Genomic DNA, 27,517 nt, shown 5'->3' on the forward strand with positions numbered 1-27,517 from the left:
ATCATGTGAGTATGTGTTACACAGATGTTAAACCAACCGTTTCAAACATCACCCTATTTCCTATTTTCTATGTTATTCTATATTATTTCTTTTTTTCTTCTTTCTTCTTTTCTTTCTTTAAAGATGATTTTTTTGGCATTCAGCTGAAGAGAGACAGGAAGTGTGGGGAGTAGAGGGGGGGGGGGTGCACCAAAGCATTGGCAGACCAGGAGTCAAACCTGTGATCAGTGTGACGAGGACTGTAGCTTCTGTACACGGCGGGCTGCTCTACCATCTGAGCTAAACCAGCGCCCCCTGGATGTATTCGTAATGTCAAACAGTAGAAGTCACTTTAAGACCAGACTCCATTGATAAAAACTGTGTTTTAACCACCAAGAACACAGGAGTTGCTGCTCTACTGCTTGTGTTGGATCAGAACCTTTTAAAAACTGAAGTGACACAACAACACCAACAAACCAGCAGATCAGGCAGCAGCAGAGCAGCAGCTAAAATCACTGCTTTTATCAATGGAGTCTGGTGTGTTTGAAGAGAGCGATGTAACGTCTGTTTGTGCTTAAAAAATCATCTTCCTCTTTAACAAGTGTGTGTGTGTGTGTGTGTGTGTGTGTGTGTGTGTGTGTGTGTGTGTGTGTGTGTGTGTGTGTGTGTGTGTGTGTGTGTGTGCACAGACATACAGGAGTTCTACGAGCTGACAGTTTGTGAGAACCAGACATCGAGCCGGCCGCACACACCTGGACAGGTAGGAACACGCTCATACACACGCTGTCTGCCTCTCTCTCTCTTTAATCCACATGGCAACACCCATTGCTGTTACCTAGCAACAGCTGCAGCAGCATTACCGGGGCAACAGCTGCATAACACCATGGCAACAGGAGCCCAACCCCCCCCCCCCCTCTCTCTCTCCGTCTTCTTGTCGAGTGACTCAAGGAGGTGTACACCCCCCCTCAAAAAACACACACACCACTCTTCATCTGTCTTGCTCGCCCCCTCTCTCTCTCTCTCGTTCTCTCTCTCTCGCTCGCTCGGTGCTGACAGACGGAGGATAGAAGAGGAGAGCGAGCGGGCGAGCGAGGACAGACAGACAGACGTGGAGAGAGAGAGGGGGGGGAGGGCGACAAAGAGAGAGAGAGATCGAGCATGAGTGTGTGAGTGTGTGGAAATGTGTGTGTGTGAGTGTGAGTGTGTGTGAGTGTGTGTGTGTGTGGATATGGACTGCCTCTGCATTGTCACCACCAAGGTAAGAGCAGACCGCCCGCATTCACCGCTACCACACACACACACACACACACACACACACACACACACACACACACACACGATTAACAAGGACACAAACATGTCCTTATAAAACGTGTGTCCTCATAAATCATCAAAGCCAGTTTTTGTGTGTTTGCTTCTTTTGTCTTGTTTTCATTCATCTCTCTCTCTTCATATATGTGTGTGTGTGTGTGTGTGTGTGTGTGTGTGTGGTTAGCGTGGCCACAATAGCATGTATCTTTGCTCATGCTAGCTCCAGCCTGTAGCTAGCTATTAGCAGGGCTGAGATGTTGGGCTCACACAGGTCACATGACAGGCACATCTCATGTTGAATCTGAGAGAAGGATCATGACTCGCCGTGTGTTGATCTGTTTGAATGACACAGGTGCAACAGGTGTGTTGTTTTACTGAAGTGTTCTGTCACTCTGATCAGCTGTTTCCTCTCACTTAACAAGCTCTTCCTGTCGTTGTTCGTTAAAGTAAAATGGACGTAACAAGGGAGTCAAGTAAACACTGAACATCAGCTGGAAACATCTCAGAAAAACTTCAGCCTGTTAGCAGCTTTTTAAAATGCAGCACTTTAAAGTAATATTAGCATAATGCTAACTGAAGCAGCGAAGGCATTGTGCTAAATTAAATTTTAGCCCCCGGTTTGGTCAAGTATTTCCTGGTGTATTAGCTCTGGTTTGGTTCCGTATTTCCTGGTGTTATAGCCCTGGTTTGGTGCAGTATTTCCTGGTGTATTAGCTCTGATTTGGACCAGTATCTCCTGTTGTTTTAGCCCTGGTTTGGACCTGTTTTCCTGGTGTTTTAGCCCTTGTTTGGACCAGTATCTTCTGGTATTTTAGCCCCAGTTTAGCCCTGTTTTCATAGTATTTTTGCCCTGGTTTGGACCAGTATTTACTTGTGTTTTAGCTCCAGTTTGGACCTGTTTTCCTGGTGTTATAGCCCTGGTTTGGTGCAGTATTTCCTGGTATTTTAGCCCTGGTTTGGACCAGTATCTCCTGGTGTTTTAGCCCTGGTTTGGACCAGTATTTACTGGTGTTATAGCCCTGGTTTGTACCAGTATTTACTGGTATTTTAGCCCTGGTTTGGACCAGTATCTCCTGGTGTTTTAGCCCTGGTTTGGACCAGTATTTACTGATGTTAGCGCCAGTTTAGACCAGTATCTACTGGTGTTTTAGCCCTTGTTTAGACCTGTTTTGCAGGTGTTTTAGCTCTGGTTTGGTCCTGTATTTCCTGGTGTTTTAGCCCTGGTTTGGACCAGCATTTACTGGTGTTATAGCCCTTGTTTGGACCAGTATCTTCTGGTATTTTAGCCCCAGTTTGGACCTGTTTTCCTGTTGTTTTATCCCTGGTTTGGACCAGTGTCTTCTGGTGTTATAGCCATGGTTTGGTCCCGTATTTCCTCGGGTTTTAGCCCTGGTTTGGACCAGTATTTACTGGTGTTAGCCCCAGTTTGAACCTGTTTTCCTGGTGTTTTAGCCCTGGTTCAGACCAGTGTTTTCTGGTGTAATAGCCCTGGTTTGGACCAGTATCTCCTGGTGTTATAGCCATGGTTTGGACCAGTATCTCCTGGTGTTATAGCCCTGGTTTGGACCAGTATCTCCTGGTGCTATAGCCCTGGTTTGGAACAGTATCTCCTGGTGTTATAGCCCTGGTTTGGACCAGTATCTCCTGGTGTTATAGCCCTGGTTTGGAACAGTATCTCCTGGTGTTATAGCCCTGGTTTGGACCAGTATCTCCTGGTGTTATAGCCCTGGTTTGGACCAGTATCTCCTGGTGCTATAGCCCTGGTTTGGACCAGTATCTCCTGGTGTTATAGCCCTGGTTTGGACCAGTATCTCCTGGTGTTATAGCCCTGGTTTGGACCAGTATCTCCTGGTGCTATAGCCCTGGTTTGGACCAGTATCTCCTGGTGTTATAGCCCTGGTTTGGACCAGTATCTCCTGGTGTTATAGCCCTGGTTTGGACCAGTATCTCCTGGTGTTATAGCCCTGGTTTGGACCAGTATCTCCTGGTGCTATAGCCCTGGTTTGGACCAGTATCTCCTGGTGCTATAGCCCTGGTTTGGACTGTTATTAAGTGTTTTTATATCCACAGTTTCCTGGTCTAATAATTGTCTATTTCTTACAGAGAGAGAGAGAGAGATGGATGTGTTAGATCAGAAATAGCTTCTACTATCTTTAGCTATATCAGTACTGCTAATGGACACACAAACACACAGTCACACACACACAGTCACACACACACACAAACACACACACACACACACAGTCACACACTCAGAATTCTCCTTGTGTATTCAGACCAAGGCTTTAAGTCCACCTACTCCTGAGTGGAAAACAATCTGTGTCAATGGACCATTAAGACCCCAGTCCAGGTACTTCTTAACCAGTTTAGATCCATTTCAACTGGTTTCAGGCAGTTTTTTGGCTGGTTTGGACTGGTATTAAACAGGTGGTGAGCAATTCAGGTTCTGGTTTACCTGTAAGAAACAACTCACTCACTCCTTCCTCAGATAGAACAGTTACTTGGCCCAACTTGACCATAAACCTGCTGACATTATAATGTCTTCATTAATAAACATAACTAAGTTTGTGTTCTGTCAGAGGTTTACACGTCTGTGAATTTGCTTTGTATGCACACCTGAAATACATCCGCCACGCTCTAGTTCATAATTGGGTCATTTCATTCACGAGGACCAGTCGGACTGACTCGTCCGGTGAGTGAGTGAGTGAGTGAGTGAGTGAGTGAGTGAGTGAGTGGGTGAGTGAGTGGGTGAGTGAGTGAGTGGGTGAGTGAGTGGGTGAGTGAGTGAGTGAGTGAGTGAGTGGGTGAGTGAGTGAGTGAGTGAGTGAGTGAGTGAGTGAGTGAGTGGTCTGGTATGGTCCATTTTGAACGGTCTGGTCCTATACGATCTGGACGGTCTGGTTTGGTCCGCTCTGGTTTGTTGTGGTCCGCTCTGGATGGTCTGGTATGGTCCGGACAGTCTGGTCTGGTCTGCTATGGATACTCTGGTCTGGTCTGGTCCACTCTGGACAATCTGGTCAGACATGGTCTGGATGTTCTGGATGTTCTGGATGTTCTGGTCTGGTCTGGTCTGGTCTGATCTGGTCTTGTCCCGTCCAGTCTGGTCTGTTCAACTCTTGACAGTCTGGTCTGTTCCACTCCGGACAGTCTGGTCTAGTCTAGCCTGAACGGTCTGGTCTTGTCCACTCTGGATGGTCTGGTCTGATCCATTCTGGTCTGGTCCATTCTGGTCTGGTCCGCTCTGGTCTGGTCCCGTCCAGTCCAGTCTGGTTTTAGAGTCTGATCTGAAGGCATGTCAGAGGCTGCTGTAGACAGCTGATGATGACAACACTGACAGGTCATCCAGGATGTCACTGAACTCTAAGCGTCTCCCTGAAGTTTTTGTTCTTTCAAAATAAAAGCTCAAATAAACAGCCAGTTGCTGCCCGGTGGCCATCTTTGTTTTGGTAGTAGAAGGCGTGTGTCGGTGCCATGGAGGGATCTGGGGCTCGTCTCACACCTTTCAGCTGCACACACATTAAAAATAAAATAATACAAATTATATTAATGTAATAATAATCATAATAACGATAAGGCTGACTCCTCCTCTGTCTGGTGATGTCAGTTGCTGGGCAACGAGGCTCTCAGGGCCTTCACGTTACTATGGCAACCCCATCACTAACCCTGCCTCTGATTCTCCACTTCCTTTCCCTTTCTTACTTCCTCCACGGTTTCCTTTTTCCTTCCTAGTCCCTGTCTGTCTCTCTCTGTCTGGAGGAGGTTCAAATGGAAATGATTCTTTAGGTCACCTTGAGAGTGTGTGTGCGTGTGTGTGTGTGTGTGTGTGTGTGTGTGTGATGTCATGGACGAAAAGCCAATCAGATCAGTCTAAGACAGAATTGAAGATGAGTTCTAGATGTGAGGAGGAGTATCAGCTAATGCTAACAGCTGATGTGATCTGTCTCTGCAGAAGTATCGCTACCAAGACGATGAGACTCCACCTGTCGACCCCAGCCCCGGTCACATGACTCACGGACGCAGCACAGACCTGAGCCACGCACACCTGGACGGATACACACACCCTGCCGCACTCACTGTATGCACACACACACACACACACATACACACACACACACACACACACACAGACTGAGGGGGTTCTACACTACATGTCCCAGAATTCAGCAGTCTAATTCAATCGCCCAAACTACACTTGAAAAGGGTCTGTTTGGTTGTTACAGTAGGTCCTCCTGCCTCTGCTTTGACGAGTCCTTGAGAAGGTCCCCAAGGTTTTTGGAGAGATTGTAAGGGCCCTGAGGAGGTTTGGGTTAGGGTCCTTAAGGGGGTTCCAGGGTCGTTGAGGAGGCTCTGGGGTCCAGAGGATCATTTAGAGGTAATTAAGGGGGTTCCAGTGGGTTGAGGAGGTCCTTGAGAAAGTATAGGGGTGTTGGTCATTCAAGAGATTAAATGAGGGCCTGAGATGGTCCCTTAAAAGATATCAGCGATCCATGACAAGATTTTTGATGTCTTCAAGAAGGTTTCAGAGGTCCTTCAGAAAGCTATGTGGTTCTTTGAGGACATTCGGAGGTCAGAGAGAGAAAGGCAAGAGATGAGGCTTAAGATAACGAGCAGGCCTTGAGGTCCTTGAGAAGGTTCCAAAACTACTTGAGAAGGTTCCAAAACTACTTGAGAGGGTTCCATGGCTACTTGAGTAGGTTCCATGGGTACTTGAGAAGGTTCCATGGGTACTTGAGAAGGTTCCATGGGTACTAGAGAAGGTTCCATGGGTACTAGAGAAGGTTCCAAAGATCATTGAGAAGGTTCTTTCAGTCCTGGGGTGGTCTGTGGGCTGCTTGAAGAGAATGTATTCCTGAGGATGCTAACATCCTTGAGAACGAGCGAGAGGTGCTTGAGGAGGATATAGGGCTCCGTGGGGATGGTAAAGTTCCTAAGGACGACTGAGAGGTGCTTCTGTGGTCATAACAGTCACTGTGCAGAAGATTCCAGACATCCTCCAGGATGTAGGTCCTGAGAAGGTTTAAGAGGTGCCTGATGAGGTCATAGTTGTCATTGCAGAGGCTCTAAGTGTCCTTGTGAAAATTCCAGATGTCCTTGAAATGACTGAAGGGGTCCTCGAGGAGGATGTAAAGGGTCTTGAGGAGGATGTAAGGGTCCTCTAGGAGGATGTAGGGGTCCTCTAGGAGGCTGTAAGGGTCCTCTAGGAGGATGTAAGGGTCCTCTAGGAGGCTGTAAGGGTCCTTGAGGAGGATGTAAGGGTCCTTGAGGAGGATGTAAGGGTCCTCTAGGAGGATGTAAGGGTCCTCTAGGAGGCTGTAAGGGTCCTTGAGGAGGATGTAGGGGTCCTCTAGGAGGATGAAGGGGTCCTCGAGGAGGATGAAGGGGTCCTCTAGGAGGATGTAGGGGTCCTCTAGGAGGATGTAAGGGTCCTCTAGGAGGATGTAAGGGTCCTCAAGGAGGATGAAGGGGTCCTCTAGGAGGCTGTAAGGGTCCTCGAGGAGGATGAAGGGGTCCTCTAGGAGGATGTAAGGGTCCTCGAGGAGGATGAAGGGGTCCTCTAGGAGGCTGTAAGGGTCCTCGAGGCAGCTAAAGAGTTACAGTGAACAGATCTGAGGTCAGCTGTTACTCTGTTATTAATATTCACAGAGATCAGTCCTACAGCCAGAGGACCCCAGCACGGTTAATTACTGACACACACACACACACACACACACGCGCGCACACACACACACACACACACACACACACACGCGCACACACGCACACACACACACACACACACACAGCGTGGGCTGTCTGTGCCCACTCTGAATGTGATGCATCCCTCTGCCTTTTTTGCACGACAGTCACCATGGCAACGATGAGAATGGAAGGAGGGGGGAGAGGGGGGGCTTGTTACCATGGCAACAACATTAGCCTGAACGTGTGTGTTATGTGTGTGTGTGTGTGTGTGTGTGTGTGTGTGTGTTGGCTGAAATCATTCTTTTTGTTAGAATTAATTTACTCTCTCTCCTCTCTCCTTGTATCTCTCTCGCTGTCTCTGTCTTTCTCTTTCTCCCTCTCTCTCTCTCCTTGTATTTCTCTCTCTCTCTCTCTCTCGCCCTCTCTCTCTCTCTCTCTCTCTCTCTCCTTCCCTCTTCTGTTTCTCTCTCGGCCAGCGGCCAAGTGACATCACAGAGGGGAGGGGATTCCTTCAGAGAGCGGTCGAGAGAGGTAGAGTCACAGGGAGAGAGGGAGAGAGAGAGAGGGTGATGTGCAGTGGAGCGTCAGGAGGGTCGAGCAGAGAGAGAAAGAGCGAGCGAGCGAGTGAGCGGAGGAGGAACGAGGGATGACAGAGAGGGCGAGCGATAAACAGCCTCTCTCTCTTTTTCTTTTTTCCTGGGATACGTTTGCTCTTTTTTTCTTTCTCTTCATCTAACGAAGGATTTTTGTCGTTTATCACCCCTGTCTCTCTCTCTCCTTCTCCCTCTCTCTCTCTTTCTCCCTCTCTCTCTCTCTGGATGAACGAGGGATGACAGAGTGATGTGTTGAGCTGTCAGTCATGTCTGCAGCGCTCTGCTTCGTTAACGCGTGCAGGAAACAGGAGCTAACGAGCTTAACGAGTGTGTGCTGAGAGCCTCCTCTCTCTCTGCTTCTCTCTGTTTGTTAATTATTCATCCGTCACTCCATCAGTCTTTATGTAACAAGGAGAGAGAAACAGGCAGAGAGACAGACGGGGCAAACAGGAAGTGATGTTTGTGTCAGTGTGGTACGCCAAGAAGATGGGAAGACGATTCATCAACAACGTGCGGAGAGCAAAGAGACACAGGCAGAGGATGATGGTAGGAACCGTCCCTTTAAGAACCTCTCATTAACATGTGCTTGGCTCTGGAGTGGAGGGGGTGGAGCCTGTACTGTACTGTGACCAATCATGTTGGACGCCTCCCTCCACCGGGAGGCGGGGCTAATGCTGCAGTCACCTCTGCTTTGATTGGACCAGCCACAGATTACGTCTGTATCCGTTTTATGTGTTTAGAGTGAAACTTTCAGTCTGAGGTCAGGGGTCAGAGGTCAGAGGATGGAGGCACAGCCTGGACACCAGTCGACACCGTTAGCATGGACTGAAGTTAGCTACAGGTCTGTTAGCTTTAAGTAACAGGATGGTAATCCTTCCTGTGGCTAACTGAAATAGCTTCAGGTGACACTGTTAGCTTCAGGTGAGGCTAGCTACTACACCTCTGTGTTGGACTTTAGTTATCAGGGTGTTAACTGCTACTAAAGCTTTCATTTGATTTTCGTTAGCCACAGAACTGTTAGCTTGTACTGAAGCTAGTTTCTCGACTCTTATCGTGGACTTCAGTTAGCCTGTAGAGAATTAGTTAAAGCTGCAACTAAGATTTATTTTCATTACTGATTAATCTGATTCGCTGTGTATTTTATAAACCATCAAAAAACCAAAAGGTGACGACTCGAAACAGTTTTAAGTTGAAGATAGTCCAGAAGTGGAAGAAGCTGAACTTCAGCCTCATGAAGCTAAAACCAGTTGAAGTCTGTTTCATGTAAAGATGCAATCAGGACATTTAAAGCACCGTACACACCGATGGCCGGGATCGAACCACCAACTGCTGAATACCACTGAGCCACAGTCGCCCTCGCTTATAGCAATGCAAGCCAATTGACTGGAAGGACTTTGACTGTAATAAGCCTCTAAGCCTTAGTTAGCTTCCTGTTAGCTTGGACTCCATATATTTAACTAACTAACTTCAGTTAGCCAGTAGAGAGTTAGCTCTCAAAGTTAAGTAAGTTAGCAGCTACACTAAGTATATATTTACCCAACATTAATTAGCCTCTTAACGGTTTGCTGGACTTCAAAGTAGCATTAGACATTTACCTTTGACTTTGGTTAGCTACAGGGCTAGCTTCACCTGGGTTTAGTAACTGCAGTATTTATATATTTCTGCAACTTTAATAAGCCTCTAAACTGTTAGCATCTTCTCAAAGGAGCAATTGATTTGATCTATGACTGAACTTAGCTACAGGACTAGCTTTTTTGGAGTTAAGACATTCATTATTCGACTTTACCTTTTAATTAGCCTCTTAGCAAGCTTCTCTCAAAGTAGCAAAAGAGAATCAAATCAAGGACCTTCCTGCTGTGAGGGGATTGTGCTAACCACCACACCAATATGCAGCCTGTTAGCAGCTACATTTGATACATTTCTGTTACTTCCATTAGCCTCCTGCAAAGTTTTTAGCTACAACAGTTTCAGCTTTGACTTCCTTTAGTAACCAGATTTGAATTTTAGTTAGCCGGCAGAGTGTTAGCTCAGCAGCTACACGTTGTTTCTATTTCTTTAAATATTTTATTTAAATATCCCCTAAATTGTTAGCTTCTTTTGAGTGCAGCGACTATAGACGTGTATCTTGGACTTCAGTTAGCTACAGACTATATTTACTTTTAATGCCGCCGTGGTTAGCTTGTAGTCTGTTAGCTTTAACTTTATTTAGCATCTAGGCTTTGACCCTTGACTTAATTTAGTTACAGCAATGATAGCTTTGCCTCCAATAAACTACCAAACTGTTAGCATTGACTTTGTGTATACGACTGTTAGCTTAGCTCGTTTTAGAACATTCATCTTAGTTATAGTTAGGGTTACTTAGGTTTTATAGTTTGTGTCCTGCATGAATCCTGGAGGTCCAAAGACTCTCGTCCTGTTCCTCACCCCCTCAGCTCACCACTCCGATAACAGTGGAGCTGCTTCTATCCCAGCACTGTGTGGTCGAGAGACATCCACTCAGAGAGAGAGAGAGAGAGCTGTCAGGGGAAATGAGGAATACGTTTAATTAATTCAGAGAGAACTGTAACACACTCTCTCTCTCCTACTGTCACTCTACCTCGCTCGCCCCTCTCTCTCTGTTATATAACTCTATTGAAACTCTCCTAAAGATCCTCCAGAGACAAACACAATGAGGAGATGTGAGACAGCTGCTCCGCCCTGCAGGGACACATCACCCTGAGACAGACACACAGGCAGAGAGAGACAGGCAGAGAGACAGACAGACAGACAGACTCACAGGTTTAACATCTGTAGCAGTAGTTTCGGTAACATACAGGGCTGGTACAGAGAGGACTGTGGATCTTTTATTTTGAAGGGGACGGTGATGAGGTGTTGCTGCTGTGGGACATGATGGGGACGAGTGCTGACAAGTGGACACACATTAGCTATTTTAGCATGGACGCTAACATGTCAGCATTTGGAGACAGGACACATGTGTTACCTGCTAGCAAGACCCGCCCGAGCTGCTAGCAAAACCCAAGCTGTTAGTATTACCTGAGCTGTTAGCATTACCTGAGCTATTAGCATTATCTGAGCTTTGAGCATTACCTGAGCTGTTAGCAAAATCCGAGTTGTTAGCAAAACCCGAGCTGTTGGCATTACCTGAGCTGTTAGCGACACCCGAGCTGTTAACATTACCTGAGCTATTAGCATTACCTGAGCTGTTAGCATTACCTGAGCTTTTAGCATTACCTGAGCTGTTAGCAAAATCTGAGATGTTAGCAACACCCAAGCTGTTAGAGGCACCTGAGCTCTTAGTATTACCGAGCGGTTAGCAACACCTGAGCTGTTAGCATGTTAGCGCAGCAGGGGGATGTGTTTCAGTGTTTGTATTTCTAGTCAGGCTTTTATTCTGTAACGTTCTGTAGTTTTATCAATCGACAGGAAGTGATGTCATAATCTTGTGAGTGTGTGCGCGTGTGTGTGTGTGTGTGTGTGTGTGTGTGTGTGTGTGTGTGTGTGTGTGTGTGTGAGAGAGAGAGAGAGAGAGAGAGAGAGAGAGAGAGAGAGAGAGAGAGAGAGAGAGAGGTTGTCACCATAGCTACAGTTACAGTTGCCTAGGTAACCTGCCCCCTGAGGGCTCAACAGCTGTTACCATGGAGTTGCCGTGGAGACGAGCAGTCAGCAGAGATGTGATGAAAGTTTTTTCTGTTTTTCCAGATGAACGGATCCGAGGGAGAGCTGGAGTACGAGGAGATCACTCTGGAGAGGGTAACACACTTTGTACTACACACTGCTACACAATATGTAGGTACAATACACAATACACACACCAACACACTCCACCCGACTGACAGGAACTGACATAAACTCCACCCGGCTGACAGGAACTGACATAAACTCCACCCGACTGACAGGAACTGACATAAACTCCACCCGACTGACAGGAACTGACATAAACTCCACCCGGCTGACAGGAACTGACATAAACTCCACCCGACTGACAGGAACTGACATAAACTCCACCCGACTGACACGTACAGAAATTAACTCCACCCGACTGACACGTACAGAAATAAACTCCACCCGACTGACAGGAACTGACATAAACTCCACCCGACTGACAGGAACTGACATAAACTCCACCCGACTGACACGTACAGAAATTAACTCCACCCAACTGACAGGAACAGAAATAAACTCCACCCGGCTGACAGGAACAGAAATAAACTCCACCCGACTGACAGGAACAGAAATAAACTCCACCCGACTGACAGGAACAGAAATAAACTCCACCCAACTGACAGGAACAGAAATAAACTCCACCCAACTGACAGGAACTGACATAAACTCCACCAGGCTGACACGACCAGAAATAAACTCCACCCGGCTGACACGACCAGAAATAAACTCCACCCGGCTGACAGGAACTGACATAAACTCCACCCGACTGACAGGAACAGAAATAAACTCCACCCAACTGACAGGAACAGACATAAACTCCACCCGGCTGACAGGAACAGAAATGAACTACACCCGACTCACGGGAACAGAAATAAACTCCACCCGGCTGACGGGAACAGAAATAAACTCCACCCGGCTGACGGGAACAGAAATAAACTCCACCCGACTGACGGGAACAGAAATACACTCCACCCGACTGACGGGAACAGAAATAAACTCCACCCAACTGACAGGAACTGACATAAACTCCACCAGGCTGACAGGAACTGACATAAACTCCACCCGGCTGACAGGAACAGAAATAAACTCCACCCGACTGACACGAACAGAAATAAACTCCACCAGGCTGACAGGAACAGAAATAAACTCCACCCGGCTGACAGGAACTGACATAAACTCCACCCGACTGACAGGAACTGACATAAACTCCACCAGGCTGACAGGAACAGAAATAAACTCCACCCGACTGACACGAACAGAAATAAACTCCACCCGACTGACGGGAACAGAAATAAACTCCACCCGACTGACAGGAACAGAAATAAACTCCACCCGGCTGACAGGAACAGAAATAAACTCCACCCGACTGACAGGAACTGACATAAACTCCACCCGACTGACAGGAACAGAAATAAACTCCACCCGACTGACAGGAACTGACATAAACTCCACCCGGCTGACGGGAACAGAAATAAACTCCACCCGACTGACGGGAACAGAAATAAACTCCACCCGGCTGACAGGAACTGACATAAACTCCACCCGACTGACGGGAACAGAAATAAACTCCACCCGGCTGACAGGAACTGACATAAACTCCACCAGGCTGACAGGAACAGAAATAAACTCCACCCGACTGACAGGAACTGACATAAACTCCACCCGACTGACGGGAACAGAAATAAACTCCACCCGACTGACAGGAACAGAAATAAACTCCACCCGGCTGACACGAACAGAAATAAACTCCACCCGACTGACGGGAACAGAAATAAACTCCACCCGACTGACAGGAACTGACATAAACTCCACCCGACTGACGGGAACAGAAATAAACTCCACCCGACTGACAGGAACAGAAATAAACTCCACCCGGCTGACACGAACAGAAATAAACTCCACCCGACTGACGGGAACAGAAATAAACTCCACCCGGCTGACAGGAACTGACATAAACTCCACCCGACTGACAGGAACTGACAAACTCCACCCGACTGACGGGAACAGAAATAAACTCCACCCGACTGACGGGAACAGAAATAAACTCCACCCGACTGACAGGAACAGAAATAAACTCCACCCGGCTGACACGAACAGAAATAAACTCCACCCGACTGACGGGAACAGAAATAAACTCCACCCGGCTGACAGGAACTGACATAAACTCCACCCGACTGACAGGAACAGAAATAAACTCCACCCGACTGACAGGAACTGACATAAACTCCACCCGACTGACGGGAACAGAAATAAACTCCACCCGACTGACAGGAACAGAAATAAACTCCACCCGACTGACAGGAACAGAAATAAACTCCACCCAACTGACAGGAACAGAAATAAACTCCACCCAACTGACAGGAACTGACATAAACTCCACCAGACTGACAGGAACAGACATAAACTCCACCCAACTGACAGGAACTGACATAAACTCCACCAGGCTGACAGGAACAGAAATGAACTCCACCCGACTGACAGGAAAATAAATAAACTCCACCTGACTGACACGACCAGAAATAAACTCCACCCGGCTGACACGACCAGAAATAAACTCCACCCGGCTGACAGGAACTGACATAAACTCCACCCGACTGACAGGAACAGAAATAAACTCCACCCAACTGACAGGAACAGACATAAACTCCACCCGGCTGACAGGAACAGAAATGAACTACACCCGACTCACGGGAACAGAAATAAACTCCACCCGGCTGACGGGAACAGAAATAAACTCCACCCGACTGACGGGAACAGAAATAAACTCCACCCGGCTGACGGGAACAGAAATAAACTCCACCCGACTGACGGGAACAGAAATACACTCCACCCGACTGACGGGAACAGAAATAAACTCCACCCAACTGACAGGAACTGACATAAACTCCACCAGGCTGACAGGAACTGACATAAACTCCACCCGGCTGACAGGAACAGAAATAAACTCCACCCGGCTGACAGGAACTGACATAAACTCCACCCGGCTGACAGGAACAGAAATAAACTCCACCCGACTGACACGAACAGAAATAAACTCCACCAGGCTGACAGGAACAGAAATAAACTCCACCCGGCTGACAGGAACTGACATAAACTCCACCCGACTGACAGGAACTGACATAAACTCCACCAGGCTGACAGGAACAGAAATAAACTCCACCCGACTGACACGAACAGAAATAAACTCCACCCGACTGACGGGAACAGAAATAAACTCCACCCGACTGACAGGAACAGAAATAAACTCCACCCGGCTGACAGGAACAGAAATAAACTCCACCCGACTGACAGGAACTGACATAAACTCCACCCGACTGACAGGAACAGAAATAAACTCCACCCGACTGACAGGAACTGACATAAACTCCACCCGGCTGACGGGAACAGAAATAAACTCCACCCGACTGACGGGAACAGAAATAAACTCCACCCGGCTGACAGGAACTGACATAAACTCCACCCGACTGACAGGAACAGAAATAAACTCCACCCGACTGACAGGAACTGACATAAACTCCACCCGACTGACGGGAACAGAAATAAACTCCACCCGACTGACATCCTCGCTCGTTTATTTCAGGAAACATTTTGAAGTTGAATCAGAGGAAAAGTGTCGGTGAGGAAACTTTGATCATCACATGAAACGTCTGCCTCGGACTGCTCAGAGAACACGTTACTGACACCTGAAACAGAGAGTGTGTGTGTGATAACGTGTGTTTGTGTGTGTGATAACGTGTGTTTGTGTGTGTGATAACGTGTGTGTGTGTGTGACGATGTGTGTTTGTGTGTGTTCAGGGAAACTCTGGTCTGGGCTTCAGCATCGCAGGAGGGACAGATAACCCTCACATCGGAGACGACCCGTCCATCTTCATCACAAAGATCATTCCTGGAGGAGCCGCCGCTCAGGACGGGCGCCTCAGGTACACACACCTGTCATTTCTGTGGTGTTGTGTGTGTGGTGTTAAGACTCTAAGTCTCAGATGTACGTCTGCTAAATGAAACTGTTCCTGGGCAGAGAGTCAGAACCTTCACACGCTCCTCTGAACCAGTGATCCTTCCTAGAACCTCTCTCTCGCTCTCTGCATCTGCAGGGTGAACGACAGCATCGTATTCGTTAACGACGTGGACGTGCGTGAGGTCACTCACTCCATCGCCGTGGAGGCGCTGAAGGAGGCGGGGCCTGTTGTCAGGCTGTATGTCCTGCGGCGACGCCCACCGAGCGAACGCATCACACAGATCAAGTTGATGAAAGGACCGAAAGGTGGGAAGATTTTTATAAACTTTATAAACAAATCCAGAATCAGACATCAGAACCCTGTGAGAAGGTTCTCCAGTGATTAAACATGCTGCAGAACCTCAATATTAGAAAGGTTCTGTGTTCTACAGTCCTTAGAGGGTCCTTATGTTCATCAGAAGAAGCCGTCAGAAAAAACACACCTGCACTATAGAACCGTGTTATAAAGGATCTCCTCCATCATGCCTTTAAGAACCCTTTTTAAAATGTTCTCGAGTAGTTCAGGACACTGTGTCACTTTTACAGTACATTTAAAGAAACAACCTTCTGGCTTCAGACAGCAGGAACTTGTTTTATAGAACCTACAGAGGGTATGCTGTGTTTCTTTATGGTTCTTTTTATTGCACACGATGTGTTAGTCCTTTAGAGAACCTGACTGAAGTGTGTTATAATCATTCTCCATAAGTCAGAACATCTAAGCTGCATGGAGGAACCTCTCACAGCGATTATTCAGTGGTTCCACAAACAACAGAACCCTGTTTTTGGTTATTCTACACAACATGAAAGAAAAAACACCTGTCATACCTCAGAACTGTTCTTGAAGAGATGTTTCGTCTGGTCCAGGTCTGGGCTTCAGCATAGCGGGCGGTGTGGGGAACCAACACGTTCCTGGAGACAACAGCATCTACGTCACAAAGATCATCGAGGGCGGGGCAGCACACCGCGACGGACGGCTACAGATTGGGGACAAAATACTGGCAGTAGGGAAAAACCCTCGTCCTGAATGCTTCTATGTTTTTAATCCACAGGGTTCTGGACTAACATGACCTCTGACCCCACAGGTGAACCATGTGTCTCTGGAGGACGTCCTGCACGAAGATGCGGTGTCCGCCCTGAAGAACACAGGGGAGGTTGTCTACCTGAAGGTGGCCACGCCTACCTCGCAGTACATCCACCCTGTCGATCGATACAGCCCCCCCGACCTGACCAGCTGTACGTACCCCTGTGAGCTCTCACACTTCCTGTTTGTCACACTTCCTGTTTGGAGGAGCTTCAATCCCGTGATTGAATCCTGAGAACCAAATGTATGGAGGCAAAGCAAACAGGACTCTAACGAGACGACATAAAGACACCCAGAGACTGGTACTGTTAGCATGTTAGCACTAAGCTCTCCAGCTCTGTAAATATCTGTCAGAGGCCTGCAGAGAAAGTTTGCAGGTGACACTTTGGTGGAAATAAGCGTAGATGTTTAGGATCTGCAGAGCGCCCCCTCAGGACAAACTGTACATTAAAATCCTTGACATCTTTTCAGCGCTAGCAGAACTTCAGGTCTCACTATTATAATCTCTTTCTTACCTCTCTACAGCCTACATGGAGCCGGACTACATGTGTGATTACCCACAAGCCCTCCCTCCCCCATCACCACGACGCTACTCTCCCATCCCCCGTGGCATGATGGGAGAGGACGAGTACTCCCGGGAGCCCCGCAGGGTGTGTGTGCAGCGCGGGTCCACCGGGCTGGGCTTCAACATCGTGGGCGGAGAGGACGGAGAGGGCATCTTCATCTCCTTCATCCTCGCAGGAGGACCAGCGGACCTGAGCGGAGAGCTCCGGAAGGGAGACCAGATCCTCAGTGTGAGTACTTCCTGTTTCTATCCTCCAGAGCATGATGGGAGCTGTAGTACCAGCAGGAACACAGAATAACAGCCGTTCATGTGATCAGTTTTCAGAAATGTCCTGCCTCAGTCACACGTTAGGCTGAGTGAACTCTCTGCAGGTGATCACACCTGAAACTAGTGTTGTAGGTCTTGGTCTCGGACAGAGCGGACTCCAGATTGAGACCACCACTGATCTATTTGTCCACGCCATTACTGTGATCAGCAGGAAAGCGTCCGTCTCTAATTTCCCGCGGTAACAGCTGCAGCCTCCCGACTCCCTGAGCACACTTTAAGTGTGAAACAGCGTGCAAGAGAAAACACACGGCAGCAGGGCGGAGAATCGTCCCCACCGGTAATTTAGTCCCAAAATTAATATATGATCCGCGTAACTGTTTCACTGTCAACCTGCGGAGGAGTCGTGCATATCCCTCTCTGTCACTGTAAACAAGGACTCCTGTCTACAGTTCGGTTCAGACACTTCACTAAACTGACATCTATACCAGTGGTTCTCAAAGCGGGGTCCTAGGACCCCTGGGGGTCCGCGAAGTAATCATAATACATTTATAATAAATTATAAAATTGTGCTGCAACATTAAAAACTGCATGTCTACAGGTGAGGACCATTTGTGCCGATGAAACAAGCACATTGTGTCCATTACTCCGCCCACGTCAGCTTTGGACCAATAGAAACTGATCTGATTGTGACATCACGTCAGTGTGTCATGAATCACTCAGGTCGCGGTGATACATGTTGTCAAGTTGAGTCCACGAGCTGTTTGAATAAAGCGAGCCTCTGTTTAAAGTAAATCAGTGCGATTAACATGATTCAAACGGTTTCTCTGTTCATCACCATGAAACGGCTCCGTGTTCAGGTTGATACGTTTACAATACAAACGCTTCATCGGTGTTACGATGATGAGCGGGTCCTTGGAAAATGTTCTCCCCTGTGAGGGGTCCCTGGCTCCAGAAAGTTTGAGGACCCTGATCTGTACATCTCTCTCCCCCCTCTCTCCCCCCTCTCTCTCCCTCCCTCCCTCCCATCTCTCTCTCCCTCTCTCTCCTCCCTCTCTCTCCCCCCTCTCCCTCCCTCCCATCTCTCTCTCTCTCCCTCTCTCTCCCTCCCATCTCTCTCTCCCCCCTCTCTCTCCCTCCCATCTCTCTCTCCCCCCTCTCTCTCCCCCCTCTCTCTCCCTCCCATCTCTCTCTCCCTCCCTCTCTCCCTCTCTCTCCTCCCTCTCTCTCCCTCCCTCTCCTTCCCTCCCATCTCTCTCTCCCCCCTCTCTCTCCCTCCCATCTCTCTCTCCTCCCTCTCTCTCCCTCCCTCTCTCTCCCTCTCCCTCCCTCCCATCTCTCTCTCTCTCCCTCTCCCTCCCTCCCATCTCTCTCTCCCCCCTCTCTCTCCCTCCCATCTCTCTCTCCTCCCTCTCTCTCCCTCCCTCTCCCTCCCTCCCATCTCTCTCTCTCTCCCTCTCTCTCCCTCTCTCTCCCTCCCATCTCTCTCTCCCTCCCATCTCTCTCTCCCCCCTCTCTCTCCCTCCCATCTCTCTCTCCCTCCCTCTCCCTCCCTCTCTCTCTCTGCAGCTCGTTTAAGTGTTAAACATACTGACATGGTTACAGCGAGACATCTGAAATGAAAGCCTCTCGTCATCAAAGCGTGTGTTGTCAAAGCGTTATGTTAATCTATTATAATTAATGGATAAAATAAAGGATCAATCCTGTTTACTGCTACCTGTTACTCAGGTGGAGATACAGACATGTACAATACATAAACACACACGATGAAACAATAATAATGTGTTCATAACTCCTTCATCAGGCAGGCAGAGTGTCCTTAACTACTCTGAGACTACCAGGAGATATGATGATTTTAAATAATGCCATAATAGTAATAATAATAATAGTAATAATAATAATAATAATAATAATGAAAGTCCTGCTGTGAGAGACATGACATGACGTGGTCTCGTCAGTGTGGTCTCACTACAACACAACCTGGAGCATGTTTACCTGATTCACACACAGAATACAGGTGTCTTTGTTTGTACCTGAACTCACTCACACTGTGATGTAACAGCTCTGCAGTCGGAGTCCTCACACTGAGGTCAAAGGTTACTGTCGCCCTGTTTTACTGTTATAGTTATTGCTAATGCTACTGCACTGTTATCGTGGTTGTGTGCAGGTGAACGGTGTGGATCTCAGGTATGCCACACATGAACAGGCAGCAGCAGCGCTGAAGAACGCCGGACAGACTGTTACCATAGTAGCACAGTACAGACCTGAAGGTGAGCACACACATGCATAGTATTAACACTCAGATACCAATGAGCTAACAAGGTTAAGCTAACATTAGGCTAACACCAAGCTAAAACACTAAGCTGACACTAAGATAACACTTAGCACACATTAAGCTAACTCTAAGCTGACACTAAGATAACACTTAGCACACATTAAGCTAACTCTAAGCTCATATTAAAATAACACTTAGCACACATTAAGCTAACTCTAAGCTCATATTAAAATAACACTTAGCACACATGAAGCTAACTCTAAGCTCATATTAAAATAAAACTTAGCATACATGAAGCTAACTCTAAGCTCATATTAAAATAACACTTAGCACACATTAAGCTAACTCTAAGCTCATATTAAAATAAAACTTAGCATACATGAAGCTAACTCTAAGCTCATTAAAATAACACTTAGCACACATGAAGCTAACTCTAAGCTCATATTAAAATAACACTTAGCACACATTAAGCTAACTCTAAGCTCATATTAAAATAACACTTAGCATACATGAAGCTAACTCTAAGCTTATTAAAATAACACTTAGCACACATGAAGCTAACTCTAAGCTCATATTAAAATAAAACTTAGCATACATTAAGCTAACTCTAAGCTCATATTAAAATAACACTTAGCACACATGAAGCTAACTCTAAGCTCATATTAAAATAACACTTAGCACACATTAAGCTAACTCTAAGCTCATATTAAAATAAAACTTAGCATACATGAAGCTAACTCTAAGCTCATATTAAAATAACACTTAGCACACATGAAGCTAACTCTAAGCTCATATTAAAATAACACTTAGCATACATTAAGCTAACTCTAAGCTCATTAAAATAACACTTAGCACACATGAAGCTAACTCTAAGATCATATTAAAATAACACTTAGCATACATTAAGCTAACTCTAAGCTGACATTAAGATAACACTTAGCATACATTAAGCTAACTCTAAGCTCATATTAAAATAACACTTAGCATACATTAAGCTAACTCTAAGCTGACATTAAGATAACACTTAGCATACATTAAGCTAACTCTAAGCTGACATTAAGATAACACTTAGCATACATTGAGCTAACTCTAAGCTGATATTAAGATAACACTTAGCATACATAAAGCTAACACTAAGCTGACATTAAAATAAAACTTAGCATACATAAAGCTAACACTAAGCTGACATTAAAATAAAACTTAGCATACATTAAGCTAACTCTAAGCTCATATTAAAATAACACTTAGCACACATTAAGCTAACTCTAAGCTCATATTAAAATAACACTTAGCATACATTAAGCTAACTCTAAGATCATATTAAAATAACACTTAGCATACATTAAGCTAACTCTAAGCTGACATTAAGATAACACTTAGCATACATTAAGCTAATCCTAAACTGATATTAAGATAACACTTAGCATACATAAAGATAACACTAAGCTGACATTAAAATAAAACTTAGCATACATGAAGCTAACTCTAAGCTCATATTAAAATAACACTTAGCATGCATGAAGCTAACTCTAAGATCATATTAAAATAACACTTAGCATACATTAAGCTAACTCTAAGCTCATATTAAAATAACACTTAGCACACATTAAGCTAACTCTAAGCTCATATTAAAATAACACTTAGCATACATTAAGCTAACTCTAAGATCATATTAAAATAACACTTAGCATACATTAAGCTAACTCTAAGCTGACATTAAGATAACACTTAGCATACATTAAGCTAATCCTAAACTGATATTAAGATAACACTTAGCATACATAAAGATAACACTAAGCTGACATTAAAATAAAACTTAGCATACATGAAGCTAACTCTAAGCTCATATTAAAATAAAACTTAGCATACATGAAGCTAACTCTAAGCTCATATTAAAATAAAACTTAGCATACATGAAGCTAACTCTAAGCTCATATTAAAATAACACTTAGCATACATGAAGCTAACTCTAAGATCATATTAAAATAACACTTAGCATACATTAAGCTAACTCTAAGCTAATATTAAGATAACACTTAGCATACATTAAGATAACACTTAGCATACATTAAGCTAACTCTAAACTGACACCAAGATAACACTTAGCATACATTAAGCTAACTCTAAACTGACACCAAGATAACACTTAGCATACTTTAAGCTAACTCTAGCATCGATCTTAAATTAAGCTAACAATAAGCTCCATCAAGCTAACGTTGTGTGTGTTTGTAGAGTACAGCCGTTTTGAAGCAAAGATCCATGACCTGAGGGAGCAGATGATGAACAGCTCGTCAGGGAGTCTGAGAGCTAACCGCAGCTTCTACATCAGGTAAACTGTCGCTCTCTCGTCCAGGTGAGTCCACATGAACAGATCTGTGTAACACTAACTTCTGTGTTGTCGTGTTTCAGGGCTCTGTTCGACTATGACAAGCAGTGGGATTGTGGTGTCCTATCACAGGCTCTGGACTTTAACTTTGGGGAGGTGCTTCATGTGATGGACAGCTCTGATGACGAGTGGTGGCAGGCCAGAAGAGTGAACCAGCAGGGGGAGCTGGAGGAGCTGGGATACGTCCCGTCCAAACACAGGTTCATACTGTACAAGTCACACGCAGACACTGTAGTTTTACTGACGTATCTCCAGCCGGCTCATCACTGATGTGTTTGTGTTGCAGAGTGGAGAGGAAGGAGTGGTCCCGCATGAAGAGCAAAGGTGAAAATAATGATGTCTTCATAAACAGTGGCTCAGTGAATGTATGACTGTGTGTAACTGTGTGTACCTGTGTGTACCTGTGTGTTCACAGGCAGAGAAGGTTTCGTCCACAGCTACGAGCTCATCACTCAGATTGAAGGTCGGTGTCACACAGAGGAAACTCTGCTTTCTATATTAACTCTTGGAAACCAGTCAAAGAAAAACGCCGTCTCTTTATCTGTGTTCAGACCAGAGGGAAGAGAGAGCAGTGTGATCATTGGTGTTGTTCCTCAGACATTCGTCCTTCCACATATTAATCTATCAGGCATGAGCCTCCAATGAACTCATTTCACTGTGATTAAATTACAATGCAACGAGCAACGATGGAAAAACCTGGAGGGGGTGATTGGGAGAAACTGTCTGCCTGATCTGAACCTGCATGTGGTTTCATGGTAGCCATGAACTGTCCATAACAAGCGGCGTGCTCAAGCATAGGGTGATGATGAAGTGTACCAAGTACTGGAACACACAAAGATTGATGAAACACTTTGCCGTTGTATCATCAGATCTGCAGATCTGGGGTCACAGGAGTTTGTTCACCCAGTCTACATGTGCTTTGTGGACTTGGAGAAGGCCTACAGTCTTGTCCCCCAGAGGGTCGTGTGGGGGGAACGGGTGGGGCTTGGGGTACGGGGGGCTGTTGCTCTGAGCCATCCGGTGTATGTAAAACCAAAGTGAGAGCTGTATCCGCATCCTCGGCACACAGTCGAACACCTTCCCACACGTGTTGCCCTCTGCCCGGGTTGTCCCTTGTCTCAGATTCTGTTTGAGATTGTCACAGACAGGATCTCACAGTCACAGCCGGGGGGAGGAGAGCTTCCGGCACAGGGCCAATTCACAGCTGAAAGTGAAGTTATTGCACTGAGAGGCAGCCTAGAGAGGCAGACCCAGAGCTCGCTGGAGGGATTAAATATCCCACCTGTCCTGGGAACGCCTCCGGATCCAGGAGAGGGACGTCTAGGTTAACTTGCTTAGTCTTCCGGCACCACAACCTGACCACGGATAAGTGGAATTAAATGGATGATGGGTTAAAAGGAAGCTGAATAACTGTAAAATGTCAGATTTCATGCTTCGTCAGGTCTGTCTGCAGGACGACAAGAAACCCGTTTTTAAAATGCTTGTTTTTTGAATGGAGTTTGGATCAACCGTTTGTGTTACCACATCAGGATGTCAGAAGAATCTCTGAACTCATGGATTCTCACTAATGACACACAATGACTTTGCACTGGCTCTCAGGGAACATTTCCCCTCACCTTCGGTCTGAAGACTTCAAAGAGAAGTTGGCTCAGATGTGTCGCTGTGAATCTAATATTCATAGCTCATCCCCTCGTGTTGTTGTCTCTGTATCCTTCAGTGGGATGTCATGTGTAATGATAAGCAGGTGTTAATAAAGGTAACTGTCTCTGTCTCTCAGTGGACTACGCTCGTCCTGTCATCATCCTCGGGCCGACCAAAGACCGGGTCAATGACGACCTGCTGTCCGAGTTCCCGGACAAGTTTGGCTCCTGTGTCCCCCGTGAGTATCGCAGCTTCTTCAGCGTGATGTAAGCAAACAGGAAGTGACTCCCCCTCTCTCTGTCTGCAGACACGACTCGCCCTCGCAGGGACTACGAGGCAGATGGGCGGGACTACCACTTTGTGTCGTCACGGGAACAGATGGAGAGGGACATCCAGTCCCATCGCTTCATTGAAGCAGGGCAGTACAACAACCACCTGTACGGGACGTCGGTGCAGAGCGTGCGACAGGTGGCCGAGCAGGTGAGACGCGCAAGATTTACAGGCCGTGTTTACCATGCCGTTTTGACAGCATTTGATAGTGACGTGATTACAAGGATGATGTCGTCACACTGATGATGAAGGTTTTGTGTGTGTGTGTGTGTGTGTGTGTGTGTGTGTGTGTGTTCTCAAGGGGAAACACTGCATCCTGGACGTGTCAGCTAACGCAGTGAGGAGGCTGCAGGCAGCTCAGCTTCATCCCATCGCCATCTTCATCAGACCGCGATCCCTGGAGAACATCCTGTAAGTCAGTGGGGTGGTCAGTGAGGTCATCAGTGAGGTCATCTGTGAGGTCACATTAGGAAAGATGTCAGAATATCTGAGGCATTGTATGAGACTTTTGGGTAATATGAATAGATATGTGAGATGTGTGTGTGTGTGTGTGTGTGTGTGTGTGTGTGTGTTTGCGTGCAGGGACTTGAACAAGCGTCTGTCTGAGGATCAGGCGAGGAAAGCGCTGGATCGAGCCATCAAACTGGAACAGGACTTCCTGGAGTGTTTCACAGGTACAAACACTTCCTGCATCCATAAAACCATTAGACCTTCTTCAAGTCCTATGTTAACTGTGTGTGTGTGTGTGTGTGTGTGTGCAGCCATCGTGCATGGCGACAGCTTCGAGGAGGTCTACCACCTGGTCAAAGCTGTGATCGAGGAGCAGAGCGGCCCTTACATCTGGGTTCCAGCACGCGACAGGCTCTGATTGGCCACCGCCAGCCACGTGCACCATCTCCATGGAAACCGCTGCCAACATCACCTCCCTCCCCCTCCTCTCAGCGTCCTGACCTGACAGAGGGCAGGTGTTTGTCTTTTTACCGTTTTCTTTCTTTCTACGGGACGACGAGGAGCGAGCACGCTGATTGGACAAATGCTGCCACGGCAACAGCAACATGAGCTTCATTAAGAAGGCGGACCTGTCTGTCTCTCCATCTGTCTGTGTGTCAGAGGATGGAGAGAGACAGCTTATCGTGTGTTGATTGAATAATTCTGTATTATGAGTAAATTATGAGTCAGAGGACAGTAGACTTCAGTTCACATTCAGTATTTATATTATAATATTTATTTATTGAGTTATCTATTTATCTATTTATTTCTGTGATGTGGAAATGGTGCGTGTGTGTGCGTGTGTTTGGGTGCGTGTGTGCGTTTGTGTGTAGTGTACATAAAGACTTGTGTGACTGTAAATAAAACGATGGGGCTCAAACACACAGTCTATTCAGGGCTTAAAGTATCAAACACCAGACTACAAAACCCAGGATCCTCCTCAGCTGAACTACAACACCCAGGATCCTCCTCATGTGGACTACAACACCCAAGATCCTCCTCATGTGGACTACAACACCCAAGATCCTCCTCATGTGGACTACAATACCCAAGCTACCCTAAATGTGGATTACAACACCCAGGATCCTCCTCAGCTGAACTACAACACCCACAATCCTTCTCTTGTGGACTACAACACCCAAGGTCCTCCTCATGTGGACTACAAACCTCACCATCTTCCTGTTTTTATGACAACATCCTACACCCTGTCTCTGTGGACTACAATACTTAAGACCCACCTCTGTCTGGACTACAACACCCACAATCCCTCTCTGCATCATCAGTGAATACCCACAAACCCTCACTGTGTAATCTATAACGTCCTAAACCCTCCTCACCTGGACTACAACACCCACAATCCCTTTCTTTTGCAGTGGACAGTTTTTGGAAAGTTCTCTGGTTGCCTAGCAACAACGAGGAAGGTAAACTGGAACTGAACACTTCCATTTTTAAGATTCAGGCAATGGACTACATTACCCACAGTTCCCTGGTCCAGTGAAGGATTTCACCACCTACCGCACAGGAGGACCATCCATCTTCAGATCATCCAGCTCCCATCCCCTGCTTTGGGTCTATTTTGGACTACAGTACCCATGATTCCCTGCTCCTGAACAGGACCAGAGATGACATCTGACAAAGGGGGCGGAGCTAGAGGTGCAGACCCCAAAAACACACCTGGACAGGTAGGGGAGGGGCTTGGTGACCTGTAACCACACCCCTTCACATGTCCTGATTTGATTTGCCCACAGTGCTATGGGAGGAAGGAAATGGTATCCTCTACCTGTGACATCATCTGTGACAGCAAGAGGTGTGTAACCATGGCAACTGGGACTGATGGTGAATCCAACATGGCCGCTGCTGCTCTTACTAGTTTCTGATGGTTTCAGTGGGTTTTGACTGATTATCAGGGTCATGTGAATAATTATAAAAATTATTATAATGAAATAATCACAATTATTGATTATGTAACATCATCACACACACACACACACACACACACACACACACACACACACACACACAGCGGTTTACCTGACGTTGTTTTTTCTTTCTGAGCACTGACAGAAACACTTTATAAATCCTATAAAATCATATCTGAATATTTATTATCCTGTGACACACACACACACACACACACACACACACACAGTACAGAGGAGGCTGTTGGAGACGACCAGCTTGTTGTATAATGAAATAATTAGTTATAAATGAAATTGAATTATTGAAATATTGAAATAAATTCCTTATAAAAGCTGAGCGTGTGTCTGATTGTAAACGTCACCGCTGAAACGTCCACGTTGTGACCGCAAAGAGCTGCAGGGCCGACACATGAAGCCAACATTAAAAACTGCAGTTCCTCAAGTGTCCACAAGAGGCCGTCTCCAGAAGTGAGTCATTTTTTTATACAAATATCAGACAGATAATCTGTGTGTGCGCTTGATTGGACTAACAGACCGTCCAACAAGTCTGACACACTGTTTCTAAACTTATTTAATTTATATGTTAGCACGGATTAGCAGCTATCTGTGCTCGCCATACCTGCGTTAGCTCTTTCACTGTTTGTCGTACAGGATTTATTTATGACGGCCTGTGCATGAGATTGTCCCCAAAGAGAAGGACGCCCAAGTGATGACAACACGAGTTACTTAAGTAACCTGTGATGTGTCGTCCACTCAGAAAAAAACTGTCATCATGTTTCAAAAGGTGATTTTTGTAGAGCTTTCGTCTCGCTTTTCATGGTAATAAAGGCCAACAAAGATTTTTCTTCATAGTTTCAACAGCTGAAACAGCCGTGGTGCACTTTAACTGGAGCCCCATCAGTCCATGTTGCGGCTGCAAAGAGTGAAATGTATTCACACAGGTTTTTAATGGTCTGTTCATTTAGTGAGAAGAGCAGAGAGAAGAAGTGTTCGTACGTTCAGGCTGTAGAGACAGAAGCTATGGTTTGAACACTTAAACAGGCAGGAGGGTGGAGCAGGTGAAGGGGGTGAAGGGGTGTAAATCAAACAATCGACATTGAGACAACAAGGAGGCTTCATCTGTCATCTGCTGCTGGGTGAGTCCAACACAGCACATTATCTTATTCATTTGTTCATTCATTTATGCAGCTTGTTTTAAAATCGAATTAGTAGGTAATGTATAAAATGTGTTTGTCCTGTGTCTCTTTAGTTGTCCTGTGTCTCTGTGGTCGTCCTGTGTCTCTTTAGTTGTCCTGTGTCTCTTTGGTCGTCCTGTGTCTCTTTAGTTGTCCTGTGTCTCTTTGGTCGT

General features: G+C 46.3%; 1 protein-coding gene across 2 annotated transcripts; it reads left to right on the plus strand.

The window, feature by feature from the left end:
• The first annotated feature begins 1,000 nt into the window (after positions 1 to 1,000).
• LOC138601056 (disks large homolog 4-like) lies at positions 1,001 to 26,506 on the plus strand. Of its 2 annotated transcripts, XM_069672632.1 has the most exons (18): positions 1,001 to 1,237; positions 5,240 to 5,365; positions 11,262 to 11,312; positions 15,021 to 15,145; positions 15,317 to 15,486; positions 16,084 to 16,220; positions 16,302 to 16,452; positions 16,826 to 17,094; positions 19,297 to 19,399; positions 21,637 to 21,733; positions 21,814 to 21,990; positions 22,077 to 22,114; positions 22,206 to 22,253; positions 23,568 to 23,669; positions 23,739 to 23,911; positions 24,063 to 24,172; positions 24,344 to 24,435; positions 24,523 to 26,506. In XM_069672632.1, exons 1-18 carry the CDS (start codon positions 1,208 to 1,210, stop codon positions 24,627 to 24,629), a joined length of 2,106 nt encoding a protein of 701 aa, XP_069528733.1. In that variant the 5' UTR covers positions 1,001 to 1,207; the 3' UTR covers positions 24,630 to 26,506. The 2 variants fall into 2 exon arrangements, with proteins under 2 accessions (XP_069528733.1, XP_069528734.1); XM_069672633.1 differs by lacking the exons at positions 1,001 to 1,237; positions 5,240 to 5,365 and adding an exon at positions 7,482 to 8,108.
• Positions 26,507 to 27,517: the final 1,011 nt, after the last annotated feature.

Source organism: Semicossyphus pulcher, unplaced genomic scaffold, assembly GCF_022749685.1.
Source record: "Semicossyphus pulcher isolate SPU_LCO1_2020_fin unplaced genomic scaffold, fSemPul1.0.p SCAF_21, whole genome shotgun sequence".
NCBI classification, from domain to species: Eukaryota; Metazoa; Chordata; class Actinopteri; order Labriformes; family Labridae; genus Semicossyphus; species Semicossyphus pulcher.

Bases quoted from the DNA above. Each gene is read 5' to 3' on its own strand.
- LOC138601056 (XM_069672632.1), top strand. From the start codon at position 1,208: ATGGACTGCCTCTGCATTGTCACCACCAAG. The intron at 5,366-11,261 runs GTATGCACACAC...CTGTTTTTCCAG, and splicing joins CACACCCTGCCGCACTCACT to ATGAACGGATCCGAGGGAGA. The intron at 19,400-21,636 runs GTGAGCACACAC...GTGTGTTTGTAG, and splicing joins AGCACAGTACAGACCTGAAG to AGTACAGCCGTTTTGAAGCA.